The 24,379-nt window shown below is 36.3% G+C and overlaps 1 protein-coding gene across 2 annotated transcripts in view; it reads left to right on the forward strand.

The window, feature by feature from the left end:
- Positions 1-24,379, forward strand: part of COL4A5 (collagen type IV alpha 5 chain) — a gene marked incomplete at both ends in the record, with an annotated part of 331,327 nt that overhangs the window by 224,654 nt on the left and 82,294 nt on the right. For both annotated transcript variants that reach the window (XM_081115359.1, XM_081115360.1), the window contains 10 exons: positions 3,921-4,094; positions 4,429-4,512; positions 7,297-7,389; positions 9,036-9,106; positions 10,591-10,782; positions 11,570-11,738; positions 14,509-14,601; positions 14,696-14,800; positions 15,792-15,889; positions 18,200-18,350. In XM_081115359.1, coding sequence (XP_080971485.1) covers positions 3,921-4,094; positions 4,429-4,512; positions 7,297-7,389; positions 9,036-9,106; positions 10,591-10,782; positions 11,570-11,738; positions 14,509-14,601; positions 14,696-14,800; positions 15,792-15,889; positions 18,200-18,350 — 1,230 coding nt within the window. The remainder of the gene's footprint in view (positions 1-3,920; positions 4,095-4,428; positions 4,513-7,296; positions 7,390-9,035; positions 9,107-10,590; positions 10,783-11,569; positions 11,739-14,508; positions 14,602-14,695; positions 14,801-15,791; positions 15,890-18,199; positions 18,351-24,379) is intronic.

Below are 24,379 nucleotides of genomic sequence, written 5' to 3' on the forward strand. Positions count from 1 at the left end.
CCCTCTCCCCCCTGAGTGCACAAATTTCTGTGCACCGGGCCTCTAGTGTATATATAAAGAACTAGGGGCTGTCACATTCAAAACAACTGAACAGACCACCAAACAGGCTGAGTGGGGTACCAAGGCTCTCAGGGAGGTTAATGAGGGATGACCAAATGACTGAACACCAGGCTGCATGGGGTGACCAGTGCAGCAGGGGGGTTACTGAGGGACTATCAAACAACTGAGCATCAGGCTGCATGGGGCAACCAGGCCAGCAGGGGGCAGTGAGGGGCGACCAAATGACTGAAAAGCAGGCTGCATGGGGTGACCAGGCTGGTGGGGGGGGGGGGGGGTCAGTGAGGGGCAACCAGGCTGGCAGAGGGGAGCAGTGAGTGGCAACCAGGCTAGCAGGGGGGGAAGTTAGGGGCAACCCAGCTGGTGGGGGGAGGGCATGAGGGGCAACCAAGACACCAGGGTGGGACAGTTGGGGGCAAATATGCTGGTGGGGGGGCATTTAGCAGTGACCAGGCTGGGGGGCAGTTAGGAGAGACCAGGCCAGCAGGGGGTTCAATTAGGGGCAATCAGATCAGCAGACAAAGGTGGTTAGGGGTGATCAGGCTGGCAGGGGGCCCAGTTAGGGGTGATCAGGCAGGCAGGCAGATGAGCATTTAGGAGCCAGCTATTCCAGACATCCCCCGAGCGGTCCTGGATTGGAGAGGGTGCAGGCTGGACTGAGGGGACCCCCTTCCCCATGCACGAATTTCATACACCGGGCCTCTAGTATTTCCATAAGACAAGGGAACTGGAAGTAGCCAAAAAAGTCTATATTTACAAAATAAAGAAGAAGAAAGAAAGCCCAGAAGGAATAGGAGGACAATGAGGGAGGAGGGCCTCAGGAGTCACTGTAGTAAGCAATTTGAAAGGGAATATTGACCAATCAGAAGGGATATCAGGACACAGGAACTGCAGCCTTTATGAACCATGGAAACAGGAAGTCAATGCGACCCTTTCCCCCTTGCCAAGTGGAAGTCCATTCTGTGGGACTCTTTCCCTCTCCCCACATGGGAATCTGTACTTGTTCTTCAATAAATCTCCACCTTTGCTATAAAAAATTATTTGAGCAACACAATCAAGCTGTGCATATTAGGGAGGAAGAAAAACTGTATGAAACAGAGAGTGTACATTCTTTTCAAACACACATGAAGCATTTATAGAAATTGACTCTATTAGACAAGTAAAAAAAAAAAACTTAAAATTTTATGCAAGCCACATTCTGTGACCAAATAAATTTATAAATGAACAACAGAAAGCATCAAATGTCATTATAGTTACAAATACACATTTGTAAATAATTCTAAAGTAAAAAGGAAAAGAAATGAAAACGATAAACTATTGAATGCTAAATTACATCAATCAAAACTCATTAAAATATACATGGTGATACTTTTAATTTATCACAAAATTAGGGATACTAAAAATAAATGAGCTAAGTTGAAAAGTAAAAAGGAATGCAAGGACAAACAAAATAAAGGGAAAAATTTGATAAAGGTAAAAACAAAATGAACAATATAAAGGCAAGAGGAGGCACAAATAAAATCAGTAAAGAAAAATGATTATTGCCATAAATATAATTAAATTTTTATTATAAGATTAATATAAAGCTATATCAATTTATTTGAAATTCTAGATGAAATATACATTCCTTAACAAGTAGAAAACATAAATTAGCAAAATTGTCCTGAGAAAGTATATTTCTAAATCTAAGTACAGATAAATTATCATAGAAGATTTTGAAATGTTAAAGATCTTTATTGAAAAGTATTGGTTTTATGGTTGGTTTTATAGATTTTTTTCAATGAATTCTACCAACCTGTTGAGCATATAATTCTCATATTTTAAAAAGTATTTCAGAACATTTTTAAATAAAGAAAACTCAAGTGGATAGTATTGATACCAAAGAACCAAGGAGATGACACTAGAAATAACTATAAGTCAGTCTCACTAATGAACACAGAAAAAATAATCCTAAATAAAATATTATCAAATTAATCCAACCTAAGATTGCAAGGATGGTTCAACATTGCTGTAGTTGACTACACTGACAGATTAAAAGAAAATAGGCCAATAGATACAGAGAAATCATTCAATAAAATTTAATATCCATTGTTTGTTAAAAGGAAAAAAAAAGTCTTAAAAGGTAACTACTTTAACTTGAAACCATGTACTTCATACAGGAAGTACAGGACTGTTCATGACATGTCATAGTTTGTGGTGAAACATCAGGAACATCCTCATCAAGCAAAAAAAAAATAAGATAAAAATATTCATAACCCCTAATACTGTTTGTTCTTATACTGGTGATCATAGCCAATGCACTAAGTCTGGAAGAAAAAAAGAGGTGTAAGGATGGAACAGGAAAAGCACATCAAATGTTGGTTATCCACAAACCCAGAGTGTCTGAAATAATCAAATGACAAATTACCAGGACTTAGAATGTTTGCAAGGTGGACAGAAGTGAGTTGCATACTTAAATAATTTGCCTTTTCTATACCAGCAATAAAAAATTAAACATATAACAGAAAAATTCTAGTTAAAAATAGTAATAGCAGTAAAATTCACAATAGTAACTAATTCATGAATAAACCCAACAAAAGATATGTAATTATTCTGCAGAATTTTTTTAATATTTTATTGATTTTTTTTACAGAGAGGAAGGGAGAGGAATAGAGAGTTGGAAACATTGATGAGAGAGAGAGAGACATTGATCAGCTGCCTCCTGCACAGCCCCTACTGGGTATGTGCCCGCAACCAAGGTACATGCCCTTGACCGGAATCAAACCTGGGACCCTTGAGTCCACAGGCTGACGCTGTATCCACTGAGCCAAACCGGTTAGGGCCAGAATTTTTTAAAAGTATATTTTTATTGATGTCAGAGAGGGAGGGAGAAGTAGAAACATCAATGATGAGAGAATCATTGATTGGCTGCCTCCTGCACTCCCCCTACTGGGGATCAAGGCTGCAACCTGGGCATGTGCCCTTGACCAGAATTGAAACTGGGACCCTTCAGTCTATAGCCCTAAGCTCTATCCATTGAGTCAAACAGGCTAGGGCATCTCTGCAGAATTTTGTGAAATATTATTAAATAATGTAAAATTAATAAATGAATGGAGAGATATACTTTATTATTATTTAATGTGAGAACTCTATATTATAAACAGGCGATTCTACCAAAATTTAATCTTTAAATTCAAATTAATCTAATTCAAAATCCCGATGCTTTTTTACAATGAAACTAACAAGCTGATTGTAAAATTTATTTAGAAAAGTAAATTTGTAAGTGTAATGAAGAATGTTTTTAAAAAGAACAAAAATGTGTATATCTTTCTTACCAGTTCTGAAATCATTGTAAAGCTGTACTAATGAAAAAGTGTGTCAGTGGTGTAGGAATAGGTAATAGAACAGAAGAATGTCCAGAAACAGACATATGGAAACTTTGAGATGCTTATTTTTCTCTTGCTAAAGGCTTTCTAGTAATTCTGAATTAAACGATCACAGTATCAAAGAATAGTGGGTAGAAAGTTATTAGTATATTTCCAAATGTAATAAAGCTACTTTAAATTATTCTTTCTTACACACAAAATAGTACTTATGGTATTTGAAACTTTTCATCCTTTCTCCAGATATTCTCATAGAAAATAGTAAGAACATAACAGGCATTACACATTAAAGGATATCTTATTATTATTTAATGTCTCATTGAGAACTAAACTAATATCCTTAAAATAAGATAATTTTGATCATTTAAATGTTTTTTTCATCCACCTCCCCCGATAATGTCTCACAAAACAACAGAATATACCTCTGAAGACAGGAGGCAAAATAATACTAACTGTGAATTGTTTCTTCTCCTGCAACTCTAATTTTTTTTTTAATCTTAGGGACTGCAGTTATGGGTCCTCCTGGTCTCCCTGGTTTTCCTGGAGAAAGGGGACAGAAAGGTGATGAAGGTCCACCTGGAATTTCCATTCCCGGACCTCCTGGACTTGATGGACAGCCTGGGGCTCCTGGCCTTCCAGGGCCTCCTGGCCCTCCAGGTCCTCACATCCCTCCTAGTAAGCTATTCTTTTCTCCTAAGCGCTATTGTTGTATTTTGTTTTCATTTACAAGTAAATCTGGCTGAAATTCGGCATCATTCTTTGTGTTTCTGTTATCTATGTGATTCTACATCAACTTCTACTTTTGATTTTTAGTGATTCTTTGATGTTTAAATTTGCTCTTCAAATTCTCACCAATATAATATCTTCCCTTTGCTTATAGGTAGTGGTATTACTGCAGAGAGTAACTAAAAAGAAATCTTTTTCTCTAGCCTGTCAGGCTTCATTTTTGTTTAATCTTCTGGATATTTCACAACAATTAATTTGCCGTCCTTTCTTTATTTTATCTCAGGTGGTGAGATGTGTGAAGCAGGCCCCCCAGGGCCCCCAGGATCTCCAGGTGATAGAGGACTCCAAGGAGAACAAGGAGTGAAAGGTTTGATCCCCATAATTATTCCTCCATTCTTTCAAATCATCAGCAAAATCCCCTATATCCTCCACCCTACCTCAGCCATTCACTCCCATGGACATACCTAAGACCATTTTATTTCCAATAGTACACACTTCCATAACATTGATTTCATTAGTTCCATTTTCTGACCACTGTCTCTATCTTTTTAGCTTACTAACTAATAAAGTGACTTCAACATTACTTTAACCTCAATGAGACCAACTTTGACTATCAACGTTTTGGTGTTTTTTCTTCCTTTTTAACCTACCTTACATTCCATGATCAATTCATTGTAATAAATTCCATATATAAACCCTTGCCTCCTTTATCCTTCACTCACTTTGTTGTACTTGGGACAAAAACAGCCCTGGTGAGTCCAAATTACCACCTCTTATAAGTCTGCATCTTCTCTTCATACTCTTCCATTCTCATCTTAAGATTCTGACTTTGCTCCATCCTTCACTGACCATTTGAAGCAATAACAATAGAACTTGCTCAGATTGCTATGACATTTACCCACCTACTTGTGTCTGTGCCCATATATTCTGCCTTCCTGCCTATTATTGTTAATACTCTTATTCAAAGCCACAATTATCTTCTCCCTATATTCTGTGCCTTGCTTTTTACTTGTATCTTTTCTTGAACAGAAGTTATTAATTAAAAGAATTCCTATTGTTAATATCATTTTTCATTGTTAGTACTGTTTATGTCCTGTTTATAATATTTGTTAACCCAAAGGACCTGATAATTTTTTTCTATATTTTTTTCCTAGAATTCTTACCAGCTTACCTTTGTGTTTTGAGTTTTGATCTTTGGTCTATCTTCAATTTATTTTATGGGGAGGGAAGGGAGAAAGGGAGAGGAAGAGAGAGAGGAGAGAGAGAGAGAGAGAGAGAGAGAGAGAGAGAGAGAGAGAGAGAGAGAGAAAGAAAGAAATATGTTGATATAAAAGTGAAAAGTGAAACATTGATTAGCTGCCTTCTTTACACCTCCTACTGGGGCTTGAGCCCACAACCCTGGCAGGTGCCCAGACCAGGAATCGAATTTGTGACCTGTTGCCGCTTGGAATGATGTTCAACCAACTGAGTCACACCAGCCAAGGCTGTCTTAAATTAAATGTTGTGTATAGTTTGAAGCAGGGAATCAAAGTTCATTTTTTCTCATATGTATATTTAATTTATTCAATACCATTGTACAAAATAGCATCATTTTCCTGCATTAGCAATTTTGTTGTAAATCTTACGACTATTTATGTATGAGTCTGTTTCTGACCTCTTTATTTTGTACCATTGTTCTACTTTTTCTCCTTACACCAATTCCAAACTAAATTATTATAGCTTTATCTTGGCTTACTTTGCATTTTCATATGCATTTTAGAATTATCTACCCAACTTTTTAATTTTGGAATATTCCAGAATTCAGGCCCTGTTCCTCTTCTCTTCTAAGCTTATTCATTAAGTCTCAAGATGTTTTTAAAAATACATTTTATTGATTTTTTACAGAGAGGAAGGGAGAGAGATAGAGAGTTAGAAACATCAATCAGCTGCCTCCTGCACACCCCCCACCTGGGATGTGCCCGCGACCGGAATCAAACCTGGAACCCTTCAGTCTGCAGGCCAATGTTCTATCCACTGAGCCAAACTGGTTAGGGTTAAGTCTCAAGATTTTATATACTATCTACTTGCCAATGTCTTCTACATTTATGTTTTCTGTCCAGATACAAGTCTTTTCCTCTAGATTAGTATATCCAACTGTCTACTTAACATTTTAAACTTCACATCCTGATTAAATTGAAGTCTTACCTCTACCACTTCCCCATAATTTTGCCAGTAATCTATTTCTCTTCTTATTAAAAGCAGGTCACTCTAGCTTGGGCTAAAAACCTTGACATCACCCTTGATTCCCCTCTCCTTTTGGATTCTGTATGTGATACATTATAAAATCGCATTGGTTTTACTGTAAAATCTGTTCAGAATCAAACCAATTCTCATCATCTTCATTTCTGTCACTCTGGGATGAGTTGCCATTTCTCCTAGATCACTGCAGCAGTAGCCACTTAAACGGTTACCCGGTTTCTACCCCGGCCAAAATCCTTCATTTAAACCTTAAGGTATATCATGCTGCTTTTCTGTTTAAATTCTTCTACTAGATTCTCATTTCACTCATTTATGGTGCTTGTGTGATGTTTTATGATATGCTACCCATTATAAACTGTTAACCTTCTGACCCGGTTCTCCTATCTCACTCTACTCCAGAAATCTGGTCTCATTAATTTTTCCTAGAATACTCTATAGTTATTGTGCATGTACCACATCCTTTAACTTTTTTATTATGTATCATCTTCTCACTAAGGTCTATCCTGACCACCCTATGTAAAATTGAATCCTGAGAACCATCCTTAGATGTCCAATCCCATTTATCCAGCTCTACATTTTTCTATAAACATAACATATATATATATATACATACATATATATATAATTTAATAATTTGTCACCTTCATTATTTATTATCCCTTTCCATTAGTAGATTGTGAGCAGCTTGGAGACATGGATTTTTCTCCGATCTGTTTACCAATGTATCACAAACACCAACAGTGCTCAGCACACACTAGACACTCAGTAAATATGTATCAAATAAATCTATTTTATATATAGGCTTCTCTAACTACACTGTTAGGTAGCAATATTATTCCTTAGTGCTAACTTCTTTAGAACCTATCTAAAGAAGGTAGATGAATAATATATTTTTTATGATGATTTTCTCTAGGTGACAAAGGTGACACCTGCTTCAACTGCATTGGAACTGGTATTTCAGGGCCTCCAGGTCAACCTGGTTTGCCAGGTCTTCCAGGTCCTCCAGGTAAAACATCCTGCCTCTGGGAATCATTTAAAAATATTTATTGGTTAGGTTTTTGTGTGCTTGTAGCTTTAGAATAATGCCAGTTTTTCATTTTATAGCTAGTCACTCATATCCTATATAATAAAAGGCCTAATAGGCAAATTGAGCAAACAATGGAATGACTGGTCACTATGATGCACACTGACCACCAGGGGGAAGATGCTCAATGCAGGAGCTGCCCCCTGGTGGTCAGTGTGCTCCCACAGGGAGAGTGCGGCTCAGCCAGAAGCCAGGCTCATGGCTGGTGAGAGCAGTGGTGGTAACGGGAGCCTCTCCCACCTCTGTGGCAGCGCTAAGGCTCCCTCCCCCCACCCCAGTGCATGAATAGTTCATAAATATGAAGTGCCTCTATATGCTATGAAATAAGTTATGCTCTTGTTTCTAATATCTGAAGCTACCAGCAGTTTTTATTAAAACATTTTGACAATATTAACCCAGGAAAAATATCTTCCCTATTTTCTATATGGTGAGAAAAATTACTTATACAGCATCAGACTTTTTTCTTCCAGAAAATTGGGGGAATACCTGGCCCCTGAGTATATTTTCCAGTGGTAGAGTTTAGTCATTGGGGATGTATCACATGTTGTCATGAAGGAATAGGACTTCTACAGGAGTTTGGTAACCAATAGCCAATATTCCTCTTTTTATATGTAATTTCTTCTTTCATGTTTCTAATCAAAACCATATTTAATATCCATTGACCCACAAGTCTTTTATTCAACTACCTCTTGGGATATCTCAATATTATATTATCTTGAAATAAAACTTAATGTCTATGTCAGGTCTTAAACTAGACACCAGATCTCTTACCTTTCTGTCTAGTCTAGTGTATCTGCCAAGGACACCAATTCATTTGGCACTTGGAAAGTCTTATAATTGCCACTAGAAGTTAATACTCTAGCCTTGTGCCATCAGTATAATGGCTCTCAAACTTGAGAGTGCATCAGAATTACCTGGAGGGCTTGCTAAAACCCAGATTGCTGGGTCCCACCCCCAAATTTTCTGATTCAGTAGATCTGGAGTGAAAGTCCAATCATTAGTAATTCTAACCAGTACTCAGGTGATGCTGATGCCACTGATTCAGGGACCCATTTAGGGAATGCCTACTTTAGTAATATTTCCTCTAGTCATAAAGTACCAAAAATTTCTCATAAACCAAATTTTAGGGAGTGGCAAACCAAATAAAGAACTGAAAAGGATCTAGGAAAATAGTTTAAGTCAGAACAAAGAAAGATATGCAGACTTTGCCTTTATCTCCTCACCTTGGCAGTGTGGATAGTTAAAGGAGCCTCTGTGCATAGTACTTGCTAGCTGTGTACTCTTGAGAGGATTTAGAGTTGGAAGTACTTGCGAACACAATATTGTATGTACCATGAAATGTTAGATTTAGTTAAAAGGAAGGATGATTTCTTCATATTTAGAGCATAAAATCAGAAAACAAAATTGTGACCTGTTAAATGGGATTGAATGGGGTTTTTGTTTTAAAACTTGACTTCCTGATTTAATGATTTTTATATGCTTTGTCAGTGGTTCAACTTTAAAGCTCACATTATTGCATTATTGTGTGTGTGTGTGTGTGTGTGTGTGTGTTTGTGTGTGTATGTTAGGATCTCTTGGTTTTCCTGGACACAAGGGTGAAAAAGGACATGCTGGTGAAATCGGTCCCAAAGGATTAACAGTAAGTTTTGAGTATATTATACTACAAAATAAGTTTAAAAAATCCATTTACACTTTGATTTCCACTTGTGGATATATATTAAAGAAGTTTAGTTTTTCTATTAAATTGTGATTTATTTGATTCCTTGATTCTCCCTGACTCACAGGACTCTCTTGATTAATAGATTTGTACACTAATTGTTACTGGGTGGGTTAATGGGATAAACTGACCATCAGGGGGCATATGCTCAATGCAGGAGCTACCATGATATGCACTGGCCATTTACAGAGAAATGGCACTGTAGACCTGGTGCCTACAAAGCAACACTTGGCTTCCCCCAAGTGGGCTGCCACCACCCTGGAGCAGCAGCCCACCAAATCAAAAAATATGGGCCACATCCCAGCCCAGGCCAGAAACGGTCACTGTGGGTGCCGGGTAATGATGTCACATAGCAACGCCTGGCTTCCTCTCCCTAGAGACTAGCCTCCATGAAGTTTCTTCAGACCAGGACCATGGCTTGCTTTATAGCCAGGTGGAAACATTTTACACTTTAACCAAATGTTTGTGAAGCATTTTCTTGTGCTGCATATTATTTGATCTTCACAGAGTCCTGGAGTAGGTAGATAGGAGACTCAGTGGAATCCTATCTTCTTTACATTAGCCAGAAAATTGAGATTTTTAAAAAATATATTTTTATTGATTTTTCAGAGAAGAAGAGAGAGAGGGAGAGAGAGATAGAAACATCAATGATGATAAAGAATCATTGATTGGCTGCCACCTGCACGTCCCCCACTGGGGATCAAGCCTGAAACCCAGACATGTGCCCTTGACTAGAATTGAACCCAGGACCCTTCAGTCCTCAAGCCTACACTCTATCCACTGAGCCAAACCGACTAGGGCGAAAATGGAGATTTAGAAAGCTTAGAAACTTAACCCGACTGAAAAGAAGTAAGAAATGGTGGACCTTGAAAATGATTTCAGATTTTTTCACTGTTCAGAATATGGTCAAACACTGCTGCAGTTAAATATTTTACTCTTTGTTCTCTCTGTGTGATCTACAATAATAATCTGCTTCATGTTGATATTTACTGCAGTGTTTCTGACAATTACCTGAAAGAGAAGTTGGGGTGCTTCACTGGGCTTGAAAAAGTTTAGCTAAATCAGAAAGCAGGTCTAATTAAGCAAGTTTATTCTATATGTATAAAAGGCTAAATTGACTCACACATGCGTGATACATATAAAGCTCTCAGTGGCACCAATCACATGCTTGTGTTTCGATCTGTCATTGTCAATCGTGAATTTGGTTGACACTTTTATTTAGAGAAAGGGTGAATAGCGATATTAAAATATTTCTTCTAATTAATTTCCTTTCAATGTGCACAAATTCATGTACTGGACCACTACTAATATATACGTGTGTGTGTGTGTGTGTGTGTGTGTACATAAAAAGAAAGTGATTTTCTCTTTCATTTTCCCCCCTTTCTTTATTTTATTTATCTGTTCAGGGCATACCAGGAGCTCCTGGTGCTCCAGGCTTTCCTGGACCTAAAGGTGAACCTGGTGACATCCTCACTTTTCCAGGAATGAAGGGTGAAAAAGGGGAGTTGGGTTTCCCTGGATCTCCAGGTCTCCCTGGTTTACCTGGCACCCCTGGACAGGATGGATTGCCAGGGCTACCTGGCCCCAAAGGAGAACCCGTGAGTTGGTTTAATATTCTTGGTTTTCTAAGGTCAAATTGTTATTTAGGGATATTTCCTAGGATACGCTTGTTGCTGACATGAACACCTAATCAATGTTTAAAAGAAAATGATATATAGAAATGATACTGTGTAGGGTTTCTTTACCACTCTTTTCTCTCAGTTGTTTTATCCATTTCTTATTTTTAACCCAGTTTTTACTAAGTAATATTAGCTATGAATAGGTGGGCAGAAGGTTAAGATGCTTGTGGGTCAATGTGAGGTTCCCCTTCTATTACCTCACATGTCCTTGTCTGGGTTTATTTAGACCTAATGGCGGCAAAAGTCTAATTTGCCTTTTATATATAGTAAGCTTAGAGGTTAGTGTGATTAGACAGCTATGTTAAATGTGCTATGGAACCTAAATGTTGAACATAAATGAACAGACTTATTTTGTGTGCAACATATAGCCCAGAATATTTAGGTAGAAAGTGTTATTTATATCAAATATTAGATAGACTGTAAACTTGACATACTAGACTATAAACTTCATTAGGGCGAAGTGTTTTGTTTATTGTTATTCTTTATCTGTATCACCAGCACCTGGCACATAGCAGGAGCTCAAGAATATTTGTTGAAGTAATAAATAAGTGAAGTGGTCACACATACCATTCCATAACACACATAAGGCTTATACAGCTTGTAAGAACTCTTTATGGCTGTATCATTTCTCTAGTTGTATTCAGTAATACCAACCTACAGAGAGTTGTTATGTCTATATTTCTGTATTAAACTTTTCCCTTTTCAGGGTGGAATTGCTTTTAAGGGTGAAAGAGGTCCCCCTGGGAATCCAGGTTTGCCAGGTCTCCCAGGAAATAGAGGGCCTATGGGCCCTCTTGGTATTGGCCCTCCAGGCCCAATGGGTGAAAAAGGCATACAAGGTGTGGCAGGAAATCCAGGCCAGCCAGGACTACCAGGTGAGTATGATTGCTTTGTTTTTAATTTGGTTCTTAAAAGCAGAAGTGTGTTATCTTTGGCCACTCTTAACTTCCTTTCATAAGAGATATTTAGGCTTTTCAGAACTCCTTAGCAAGGGAATACAATATGTGTGCTTTTATTATGGGTGAGTTCCTCTTTAAATGTTTTTCTGAATATCTTCATTTTTAGTGTTTCTGTTGTTTTTCTTTAAACATAATACACACACACACACACACATATATATGTATATATATACATATATATATATGTATATATATATAATTTTTTATTGATTTCAGAGAGGAAGTGGGAGAGATATATAGAAACATCAATGATGAGAGAGAATCATTGATCAGCTGTCACCTGCATGCCTCCTACTGGGGATGGAGTCCACAACCCGGGCATGTTCCCTGACTGGGAATCGAACTGTGACCTCCTGGTTCAAAGGTCGATGCTCAACCACTGAGCAACTCTGGCCAGGCTGTTTTTGTTTTTTCTAAGTACAAGATACCTAATGCAAAGTTTAGCAAATAATTATATTGGAGACACACATGTAACTACCACACACATCAAGAAACAGCACATTGTCAGCATCCTAGAAACCCCCATTTTCCTCTTTGTCCTTTCCTGATCATATCCCCTTCCATTTCTCCAAAAGAAACCCACTGTCTTAACTTTTGCACAGTTTCCTTCCATTTAAACCCTAGTGTCATCACCTAAATATGAATTCCCAAAGTATTTTAAGCTTCTCTTTGAACTTTATATTAATGGAATTGTAAGATAAGTATTATTCATGTTAACTCTGTGTATAGTTACAGTATATTTATTTTCATTGCTGTTTAGTATCCTGTTGTGTTTGTGTGTGTGTGTGTGTGTATGTGTGTATCACAGTTGATGTACCCATTTTATCATTAATGGACAATTGGCTATTTTATAATTCAAACCTATTATAAATAATGCTTCTGGGTACACTCTGGTATACATACCCTGGTGTACATGTGCACACACTTTTCTGGAGGCAAGCATCAGCAAATTATAGCCCATGGATTAAAACTGACCAGACATTTTTTGTCATGAATGAAAGTGTTATTTGAACACAACCATTCACTACTGACTATGGTTGCTTTTGCACTACAACTGCAGTGTTGGGCAGTTATGATAGAAACCATGTGGTCCACAAAACATACAGTATTTACTGTCTGGTCCTTTACAGAAAAACTTTGCTAGTACCTGGATTAGGGTGTCTATTTAAGATTAGCATTTTCAAGGCATAGAATAAATGCATCTTAAGTTTTACTGGATAATTCTAAACTATATCCAAAGCAATTGTACCAATTTATATTTCTATCAGAAGTATTGGAGATTGTTTATTGCTCTACATCCTCATAAACATTTTGTATTGTCACACTTTTATATTTTTGCCAATTTTTTGAAATGTGATATATCTCATGGCAATTTTTGTATCTCTATGGTTACATTAAAGTCTAGCACCTTTTTATATATTTACTAAACTTTTTCATTTCCTTTTATGAATGTCGATTCAAGTGTTTTCTCCAAAAAAATTTATACACAATTTGAATGATTATAAGGTCATTGTTTATTAACATAAAGTTCAATTTTAAAATTTAAAAGAATCTACAGAAGTGAATAATTTATTTGTCAGTGCCTGTTTTCAAACTGATGATGTTCTGGTCCAGGCACTGCTGATGACACAAAGCAATGGAATTGCAAAGACCAATAATCATTTGATTTGTTTACTATTTGAGCTTCTTCAATTAATTGACGATTGCTGGTTTTGTACTGTAAAAACTTTGTCATTTATGTATCCCCTTAAAAAACAGTCTAGTGGCCCTTTAGTATATATTTTATTTGTTTAAAGCTTAGTTGGGCTTCACCCATTATTTCAAATCAGTTAAACCTGAAAAGGAGTGAAAATTAGGTGAATTATCAACTGTTAAAGTGTGTATACATTTTTGGACCATATATTTATTTATACACATACATATAGGTGTTTCTTTGGAAAATAATATAATAATTAATAAATAATAATACAAGAATAAACTGTTTCATATACTCACAACTGTATACCTACTTTTGCACCACCCTATATATTTTATGTATTAGTTCTCTTCTGTTAGCTATTCATTTTGCAAAATTTTTACTCACTATAGCTTGTCATTTTTACTCTCTGTATGGCATCTTTAATGGACAGAAATAAATTAAAATGTAGTCAAATTTATCAGTCTTTTCTATCATGGTTAGTGCTTTTAATTTTATGTTTAAGAAATTTTTACTGGACCTGAGCCTATTTTAAGTCCTTATTTCAATTAATAAGAAGTAGGTGTACTTGAACTTTGCACACATAAAATCTTAAGGAACCATTAGTTTACTTCAATTTGATTCTTTAAGGCCCTTTTTACCTATATTTAAAAATATCTTATAGATTCCATCTTTAATCATGGAAGCTTTTTAAAATTTATTTTATTGGAGTGACATTGGTTAATAGGATCATAAGTTTCAGGTATAGATTTCTATGATATAAGGTCTATATACTGCACGATGAAAGCTGTCATCTACTTTTTTATTTTTGAAATTTCATTCTTCTGTGTTTGGTATCTTTCTTGAATATATAATATGTGATTGTTTTTCTTATATATTTTTGTTAGATTGCGTTTTCAAAAGACTATATTTTCTCTTTTGTGTTTTTAATTAGAAGATATCTTTAGTTAAGAGAACACTTATTCACTATTGATTCCCATTTGTCCTTAGGTCCTAAAGGTGATCCAGGTCAGACTATAACCCAGCCAGGGAAGCCTGGCCTGCCTGGTATCCCAGGCAGAGATGGTGAAGTAGGTCTTCCAGGTAGGTGAAGAATGTATTTGACCAGGTCTTCAATACTTATTGGCTTCTTTATATGAAGCTTTCCCTTTTAAAAAACTGTTGCTTCTTTCCTTAGGTGATCCTGGACTCCCAGGCCAACCAGGCTTGCCAGGAATACCAGGTAGCAAAGGAGAGCCAGGTATCCCTGGAATTGGGCTTCCTGGACCACCTGGTCCCAAAGGTATGTAGGAATGGGTAGCAGGCAGGATAGGTTAGCTGGTTAGTATGACATTATTCTTTGACATAGTTTAGTCAACAATAAAATATATAAATTGTACCTTTTTTCTATGTACTGTAAAGAATATAAATGAAAAGTCACAGCATGCATGAACTATACTTTCGTTTTTCTTTATTTAAAATAGTCCAGACAAGAAAATATCTAAATCACAGATTTTTAAAAATTATACATAAGCTTTAAAAATCACAGTAATTATTATCTTTTGTGTTCACCATTGCATTTTCAGGGCTTAGAACAGTGCCTAGAACATAGTATGCACTCAATAGCTGTTTGTTAAATGAATGGATTGCATTAAACAGAAAACATATTCATTGCACACATGTTACCAAGTAATGTTTTATTCTAAATCATATTCTCTTGACTTCCTGAAATTTTAAAAATCTGTTGCTTCAGTTCTGTTTTATTCCTCACAAAATTTATTCTCGTGAAAGGCAAGAGTGTGAATTCTTCTGAGAATAGTGCTAAACATATCCTTACTCACTTACACTAAAGGACTTAGAGTCAGATTTGACTTTTTGTGTTTTTATGTAATATCTTCAATTGTTTTAGCTCATTTCCAGAATTATGTGGTAGACATTTTGTATACTGTATTTAGATGTAAGCAGAAGAAAATATTTTCTGCATTTTTGTGTGAGATGCATTCCTTATGTTCAGTTTTGCCTCATAATAGCCTTCATTCCACTTTAGAAGAGCATATCTTCCACACATATTAACTTTTTATGAAAAGGTTAGGACCATAAGGTGATTGAGATGGAATACCAATATCTGTAAGCTTGATCTTAAGTGGTCATTTTAAAATGTCATTGTGGTTTTAACATTTTATTGTAGTCACTAAGCATGATTGGATAGGGTAAACATTGTTCGTTTGAGAGTTTAGGTATCTTTCCTATAGTGTCTTCTATTTGGAGATTTAAAATGACTTATCATTTTACAGGTTTTCCTGGAATTCCAGGCCCTCCAGGAGCACCTGGGACACCTGGAAGAATGGGTCTAGAAGGCCCTTCTGGGCCACCAGGCTCTCCAGGACCAAAGGTCTGAGACATTTGTTCTTTTCCCCTTTTTTATTTCCCCCACCTTCTTTAGCTTTAGCTTTCTATTTTGACTTACGCATCATCCCAAGTCTTCACTAGATAAATAAACTTAACTGATTATATTTTCATTAAAAATATTTAACCCAAAACAGTCTTTAATAGTCCAAGAGGTCATATTTAAAGCAAAAAAATTTTTTTGAACCTGTTTTATAGTGACCAATTATTTAATGAGATAGGAGATTATAGATGAAAGAATACAATCATCAACTCCCCCTGTGCTTCTCTGTAGTATCACCCACCCATTTTATGTTTGTCCATGCCTCTCTGTGATGACTGGTTGAAATGCTGTTGAATATCATGTCAAGAACTGTCCCTCTGTCCCAGTTCTTTCCCAAATACATGCTGCAAATCACTGCAATCAAGTTTTAATGATTGTGATGATGATAAATGTGCCTGAATTACTTTCCATTCCTTTTATTATGTCTTAGCCAATTTAAAATTTTGTTTAGTCAACCTTCAGCAAACTGCTATGGTATGTATTTATCCTAACTCTCTCTCTATTTTCTGTGCTTAATTAATTTAAACTTGCTGTGTTTTCATCATTACAATTTTTTTTTCCCAATGGGAAGAACAATTGACCATGATACCAGCTCTCATGAGAAGCAACTTCTCTAGTGATTAATTATTTTTATTTTATTATAAAACTTTTCAAATGAACAAAAAATTAAAAGAATAATACAATTAACTTTCATATATCCATCACTCAGATTTCTTTTTTTTTTCATTCTTAAACCTAATTTATATTTATTTATTTTTATTTATTTATTTATTTTTAATTTATTGCTTAAAGTATTACAAAGGGTATTACATATGTGTCCATTTTATCCCCTTGCCCTAGACAGTCCCCTAGCCTCCCCTATCCCCCAATGTCTTATGTCCACTGGTTATGCTTATATGCATGCATACAAGTCCTTTAGTTGATCTCTTACTCCCCTACCTCCTGCCCCCCAACCCTCCCCGGCCTTCCCGCTGCAGTTTGACAATCTGTTTGAGGCAGCTCTGCCTCTGTATCTATTATTGTTCAAAAGTTTATAATGGTCTCTATTATCCATGAATGAGTGAGATCATGCGGTATGTTTCCTTCATTGACTGGCTTATTTCACTTAGCATAATGCTCTCCAGTTCCATCCATGACGTTGCAAATGGTAAGAGTTCCTTCCTTTTTAGAGCAGCATAGTATTCCATCATGTAGATGTACCACAGTTTTCTAATCCATTCATCTACTGATGGGCACTTAGGCTGTTTCCAGATCTTAGCTATGGTGAATTGTGCTGCTATGAACATAGGGGTGCATATATCCTTCCTAATTGGTGTTTCTGGTTTCTTGGGATATATTCCTAGAAGTGGGATCACAGGGTCAAATGGGAGTTCTATTTTCAGTTTTTTAAGGAAACTCCATACTGTCTTCCATAGTGGCTGCACCAGTCTGCATTCCCACCAGCAGTGCACAAGTGTTCCTTTTTCTCCACATCCTCTCCAGCACTTGTCGTTTGTTGATTTGTTGATGATAGCCAGTCTGACAGGTGTGAGATGGTACCTCATTGTTGTTTTGATTTGCATCTCTCGGATGATTAGTGACTTTGAGCATGTTTTCATATGTCTCTTGGCTTTCTGAATGTCCTCTTTTGAAAGGTGGAAGAACATACCGTGTTCATGAATTGGTAGAATCAACATCATTAAAATGTCCATACTACCCAAAGCAATCTATAAATTCAACGCACTTCCCATTAAAATACCAACGGCATACTTCAGATTTGAAATTATCAAGACTTTATCCTATTTGCTTCATCTATTCCCTCTTTCTTTGCTGAAATATTTTAACATAAATCTCAAAATCATGTCATTTTACCTATAATACTTCACTATTTATCTCTAAGTAAGTGGACATTTTATACAAAAAACACAATGTCATTACCATACTTAGACAAATTAAAAATAATCATCTAATACTCAGTCTATTATCACATTTCCTCACTTGGGTTTAGTCTCATTCTCTCTCAGTTATCTTTTTCTTGTCCTGAAACCAGCCCAAATCATTTAATTTGTTTTACTAAGCCTCATTTCCCATTCTTCCAGATGTTCTCTCCAACATGCAAATTACTTTTCACTTAGTTACTCTATTCTATCACCCATAGGTGTGTGCAGGGGAAGTATTACCTTGCATTTTATGCTCTAAATTCTCTCTTGTAAACAATCAATACTGAGAACGTCATAGGAGTTTCTGTTGTGTTTTGTTATGTGTATGCTCTAGGGAGAACCAGGATTTGGGCTACCTGGGCCACCTGGGCATCCAGGACTGCCAGGGATCAAAGGAACACTTGGTCCAAAGGGTGATCGTGGTTTCCCAGGACCTCCAGGTCCTACCGGACACACTGGATTGGATGGGCTACCTGGACCAAAAGGTATGGAACGTATTGCTACTTTCAATTTGCTTTTAATTTTTGTAGATATTGAAACTATTGGGAAAGTTTATGGGTGATAAGTCCAATTAAGTAAAGTCTATGCTGCCACTCTGCCCACTCCTTTTTTTTCCATCCTTCATTGATATTGTTGTGTTAATTTTATTGTATAGATAATATAATCATATATGTGCAAAAGTAACACTGAGGAATCTTCCTTTTACCCCATCTCCATCCACTCTGTTCCTCCTCATTCCATATATAGCTGTTTTTAATTATTTATTTAATTAGTTCTAGTGAGTGTTCCTTCAAACAAATATAAACCAATAAAATATACTTTTATTTCCTTTATCAAAAGATAGTGTACTACTTTTTGACTTTTTGAACTTTACTTGTTTTGTTAAATTATATACTAGATATCACTCCATGTCAGTATATAGAGATCTTTATTTTTTACAAATAGCTTGAATTGCTTGGTTATACCATAGTTCATTCTAACAGTTACTGGTTTCTAGATTGTTTTGTTTTTTGACAAGTTTTTTTTTCTTATTAGAATTAACACAATAGTAAATAACTTTGTATATGTGTTCTTTCATATGGGTACAGGTGTGATAGCAGAATAGAGTAAATAAAAATGGATTTTCTGAATTGAAGGGTAAATGAACCCCTAGATATTATTATATTCTTCTTAATTTGCACCATTTTACACTCCTAGCAGCAATGTATGCGTATTCTTGTTTTCCCACAGCCTTGATAAGTATGTTGACAAACTCTTGGATTTTTGCCAACCTGATGGAATAAGTAGGTATCTCAGTATAGTCTTGTAAACATTGTATTGAGAAAATTTTAAGCAGAAAAAGAATAAACTGTACAATGAAAACTTATATGTCCACCACCTAGATTCTACAACTAACATTTATCTCTTCGACATTTTATTTTTTAAATTTCTATATATAATGTAGGAAGTATTTTACAGTGACTACTGTATAGCCATCATTGATATTATATTGTCAACATTTTACTATACATGACTTATCACATATCTATCCATTGCTTTCTCTATTCATTGACTTATTTTTTTATGCATTTCTGTTTTTTTTGGGGGGGGGCTTTCTTTTTTTTTCCCTTTATTGATTAAGGTATTACATATGTGTCCTTATCCCTCCATTGCCCCCTGACACGCCCCCCCCCTCACTCATGCCCTCACCACCCTGGTGTCTGTGTCCTTTGGTTAGGCTTATATGCATGCATACAAGTCTTTTGGTTGATCTCTCCCCGCTACCTCCACCCTCCCCAACCTTCCCTCTGAGGTTTGATGGTCTGATCGGTGCTTCTCTGACTCTGGATCTGTTTTTGTTCATCAGTTTATGTTGTTCATTATATTCCACAAATGAGTGAGATCATGTGATATTCATCTGCCTCTGACTGGCTGATTTCACTTAGCATAATGATCTCCAGTTCTATCCATGCTGTTGCAAATGGTTAGAATTCCTTCTTTTTTACAGCAGTGTAGTATTCCATTGTGTAGATGTACCACAGGTTTTTAATCCACTCATCTGCTGATGGGCACTTAGGCTGTTTCCAAATCTTAGCTATGGTAAATTGTGCTGCTATGAACATAGTGGTGCATATATCCTTTCGGATTGGTGTTTCTAGTTTGTTGGGATAGGTGCAGGCACTATGGAGAACAGTATGGAGTTCCCTCAAAAAACTAAAAATGGAATTTCCATTTGATGCATTTCAATATAAATTAAAACAGCCATATACTTCTTCCTAATTACATTAACATGCATATCATAACTACAATTGTATGGTTGTTCTTTTTTAATATAAATTTCATATTAAATGAGATGCACAAATCCTAAGGGTACATTTGCTTGATTTTGACAAACACTTGTGTAACCAAATTTTTATAATCCCATAAATTTCCCTTATGTCCTTTTCTAGGTCCCCACCCCTACATCGACACTGACAACTATATTATAATGACTTTTATCATATAAATTAACTCTACCTCTTGAACTCCATATGGAGTTCTACTGTAGAACTCCATATGGAGTCATACAGTATGTATTTTCTTTGCAAGGATTTTTTTTTTTCACACAGAATATTGTTTTTGAGATCCATTCATGTTATTGTGTTTATCAGTAGTTCTTTATTTTTATTATTATGTCTTTTATTTATAAATATACTGATGTTTATTCATTCTATGTTGATGGCCACAGGACTGTGTTGTTTTTTTACTATTATGAGTAAAGCTGTTAAGTCTAATCTTTTAAAAGAATTTTTATGGATATGTGCTTTCATTTTGCTTGGGCAAATTTCTGAGAGTAGAATTATTGAATCATAAGATAGGTGTATGTTAGTTGTATAAGAAACTACCGGAGTTTTTTTTCAAAATGTACCATTTTAAACTCACACCAATATTGTATGCAAGTTTCAATTGTTCCACATTCTCTCCAACATTTGGTGTTATAATTCTTTTCATTTTTGAATTTTGGTGGGTGTGTTGGTAATATATTTTGGTTTAGCTTGCTTTTCCCTAATGACTAAAGATGTTGAGCTCTTTTAAATATACTGATTGATAATATGCAGATTCAAATATATTTCCCTTTTTAAAATATGAGTTGTTTTCTTTGTATTAAGCTGTAAGTTATTTTTATATATCTTGCATACTGGTCTTTTGTCATACTAGTTTATGAGTGTTTTATCCCTATCTGGCTTGCCTATTCATTTTCTTTTTTGGAAAAATTTTAAAAGAGTTTATTGAGCCAATCTGATGATATACGCCAGAGAATAAGCTCTCAAATGTTCCTGCCTATTCATTTTCCTACTAGTATACTAGAAGCCCGTTCCACGAAGATTCCCACAATAGGCCTTCCTTCCCCTGGCTGCTGCCACTGGTTTTCCTCCAGCACCCGGGACCCAGGCCTTTGGTCTGGCTTGGCTTCTCCCCTCCAGCCTCAGCGAGGCTTTGCTTCTTGGCCACAGCGAGGCTTGCAAGCCTCTTCAGTCTTCAGTCTTTAGTCTTCAATCGGGTTGGAGCCTTCAGTCTTTGCTCCGCACCTGCGTATGCAAATTAACCGCCATCTTTGTTGGGTTAATTTGCATAGTGACTCTGATTGGCTGGTGAGCGTAGCAGAATGACACCACTTTGCATGTTTCTCTTTTATTAGTGTAGATTTTGATAATCAAAATAATTATTTTACTGATGTTTCATTTATCAGTTTTTTCTTATATGATAATTATTTACTATGTATTATCTAAGAAAACTTTCCCTGTCTCAAAGTTGCAAGGATATTATATATTTTAGTTTGTAAGTTTTATAGTTTTAACTTTATGTTTTGATTATCAACCATCTCAAATAATTTTTATTCAGTATCATTTGCTTAAAAGAACTCCCTCCCAATTAGAGTACTTTGGTATCAATGTCAAAGATCAAATGACTATATATGAGTTGGGTCTATTTCTGTGCTGTCAATTCTACTTAACTATTTTATTTTCCTTAAGTCAATATCAACATTTATATTACAATGGCTTTACAGTAAGACTGAATGCCAGGTAATGCAAGTCCTCCATTTGGTTCTTCTTTTTTTAAAATTTCTTTGGATATACTAGGTCCTTTGCTTTTAATCTTAGGATAGTTTAATTTTTTATTTCCATTTTATGTGTAAAATTGACCATCTTTTCATGTGTTTAAAGGACATATTTTTTTTCTGATAAGCTGCTCATGTCCTTTGCTCATTTCTCTATTGGTTTCTTATACCCTCTTGATTTTGATCCACCTAATTATGTATAGGAATAGAATTGGCCTAGCTGTTGTGGCAATTGTTTATTCCTTTCTGGTTTACAAGGAATTGGACTCTACTGGCTAATATTTTGGCTCCCAGAGAATAATCTGTACAGCTTAATGCTTCTGAAACATTTTGGATTGATTCCCATTAAAACAATAAGACAACATCACCCAACTTAACCATGGTAGATTCTGCCCTCCAAAGCCTCAAACTACCTCAGTACAAATTATCCTTAGATAAGAGCTCTGTCTGCTAGCAAACAATTCAGGTTAGCTATAAATGATAAGATTCAAAGTTACAGGTAATGTTTCCCACCAATTACTTCCCCTCAGCTTAGACCTGTGACCATAAAAATTATAAATTGAGACATTCCAATCAATAAGCTATGTAGCAAGCAGTCTCTATGAAAATTACTCATTCACTGTATTTTGTTAATAAAAATGTCCTTGAGACAGGGGTTGGGAAGAAATAGGTTGAGGCCTATTTTAAACAACTTCTTAACAGCATTTGACTGATCTTGGAAAAGAAGTATAGGACCCTCATATCCTAATAGGAACCATTCTCAAATATTAAACCCCAGTATAATTCCTAAGGTTCTAGAAGAAAAAAGAATTTGGCATTTTCTGCCTTCATCCTCAAACATTTATTATATTCCTATTCTGTGCCAGGTACTACTTGAATCACTAGAAACACAAAGGCATAGACTCTGCTCTCAAATCTCAGAGACTGCTTTCTATTGTAATAAAATTGAAATGGCATTACTATGAGAGTGGTTATTTCAATAATAACTTTTATGAATATGTATCACTAATGTTTTAGATCAATATACAACAGCCAAACCTCATCAAGCAGATAATAATAAAAGTTCACCTACCAGGCACATGTTATACCAGTGGCTGGCTATTAGAACTTAGTAACTAAATTATAGGAGAGATTTAGGCACGGCTTTTAAAGTGACATAGTGATCAATAATTAATTAATTAGACTAATCCCCATAAAGAAAGAACTACATGAGAAAGACAATGTGCTTAAGATGAAACATTAGAATCAGATTAAACAAAAAAGAACAAATATGACTTTGGAAGAATTCCGTTTGTTTTATTTTAAATTAAATTTATTGGGGTGACATTGGTTGACATGATCATATATGTTTCAGGTATGGATTTCTATATCACACCATGTGCCCACAACCCAAATTCAAATATTCTCCTATCACCATATATTAAGACTCTCTTCTCCCCCTACCCACTTCCCTCTAGAAACCACCACACTGCTGTTTGTGTTCACAAGTTTCAGTTTTATATCCCACATGTGAGTGAAATCACATGGTTCTTAGCTTTTTCAGATGGACTTATTTCACTTAGCATAATATTCTCAAGGTCCATGCATGTTGTTGCAAATGGCAGTATTTCATTCTTTTTATGGCTGAGTAGTACTCCATTGTGTATATGTACACATCTTCTTTATCTGGTCCTCTATCACAGGACACTGGTTGTTTCGATGTGTTGGCCTCCATGATTAATGCTGCAATGAACATATGGGGTGCATATATCTTTGCAAATACATAATGTTGAGGGTTTTTATTTGTATACTAGGGGGCTGGTGCACAAAATTTGTGCAGGGGAGGGTGTCCCTCAGCCCAGCCTGAACCCTCTCCAACCTGGGGTCCAGTGGGATCCAGCCTAAATGGGAAGTTGGACATCCCTCTCACAATCCAGGACTGCTGGCTACCAACCACTTGCCTGCCTGCCTGCCGGATCACCCCCTGACTATTCCCCTGCCAGCCTGATCAATGCCTAACTGCTCCCCTGCTGGCCCAATTGCCCCTAACTGCCCTCCTCTGCCAGCCTGGTCACTCCTAACAACCCTCCCCTGCTGGCTTGGTCACCCACAACTGCCATCCCCTGCTGGCCATCATGTGTTGACATGGGGGTGGCCTTCTTTAACCACATGGGGGCAGCCATCTTGTGTGTTGGAGTGATGGTCAATTTGCATATTACCTCTTTATTATATAGGCTACCCAGGAGAGAGATTGCAGGGTCATAAGGTAGCTCTAGTCTTAATTTTTTGAGGATTCACCAGACTGCTTTCCATAGTGGTTTTACCAGTCTACAGTTTGGTTTATAAATTACTTTTGTTCAGGTCCTCATCTAAGGTGCCTCAGTAGGCTTCATTAAGGAAGTGAAATTTGAACTGAATCTTTAATGAAGGATGTTCCAAGTAGCCGGAATAATGTAC

This window comes from Myotis nattereri, assembly GCF_964212035.1.
Source record: "Myotis nattereri genome assembly, chromosome: X".
Lineage (NCBI taxonomy): Eukaryota > Metazoa > Chordata > Mammalia > Chiroptera > Vespertilionidae > Myotis > Myotis nattereri.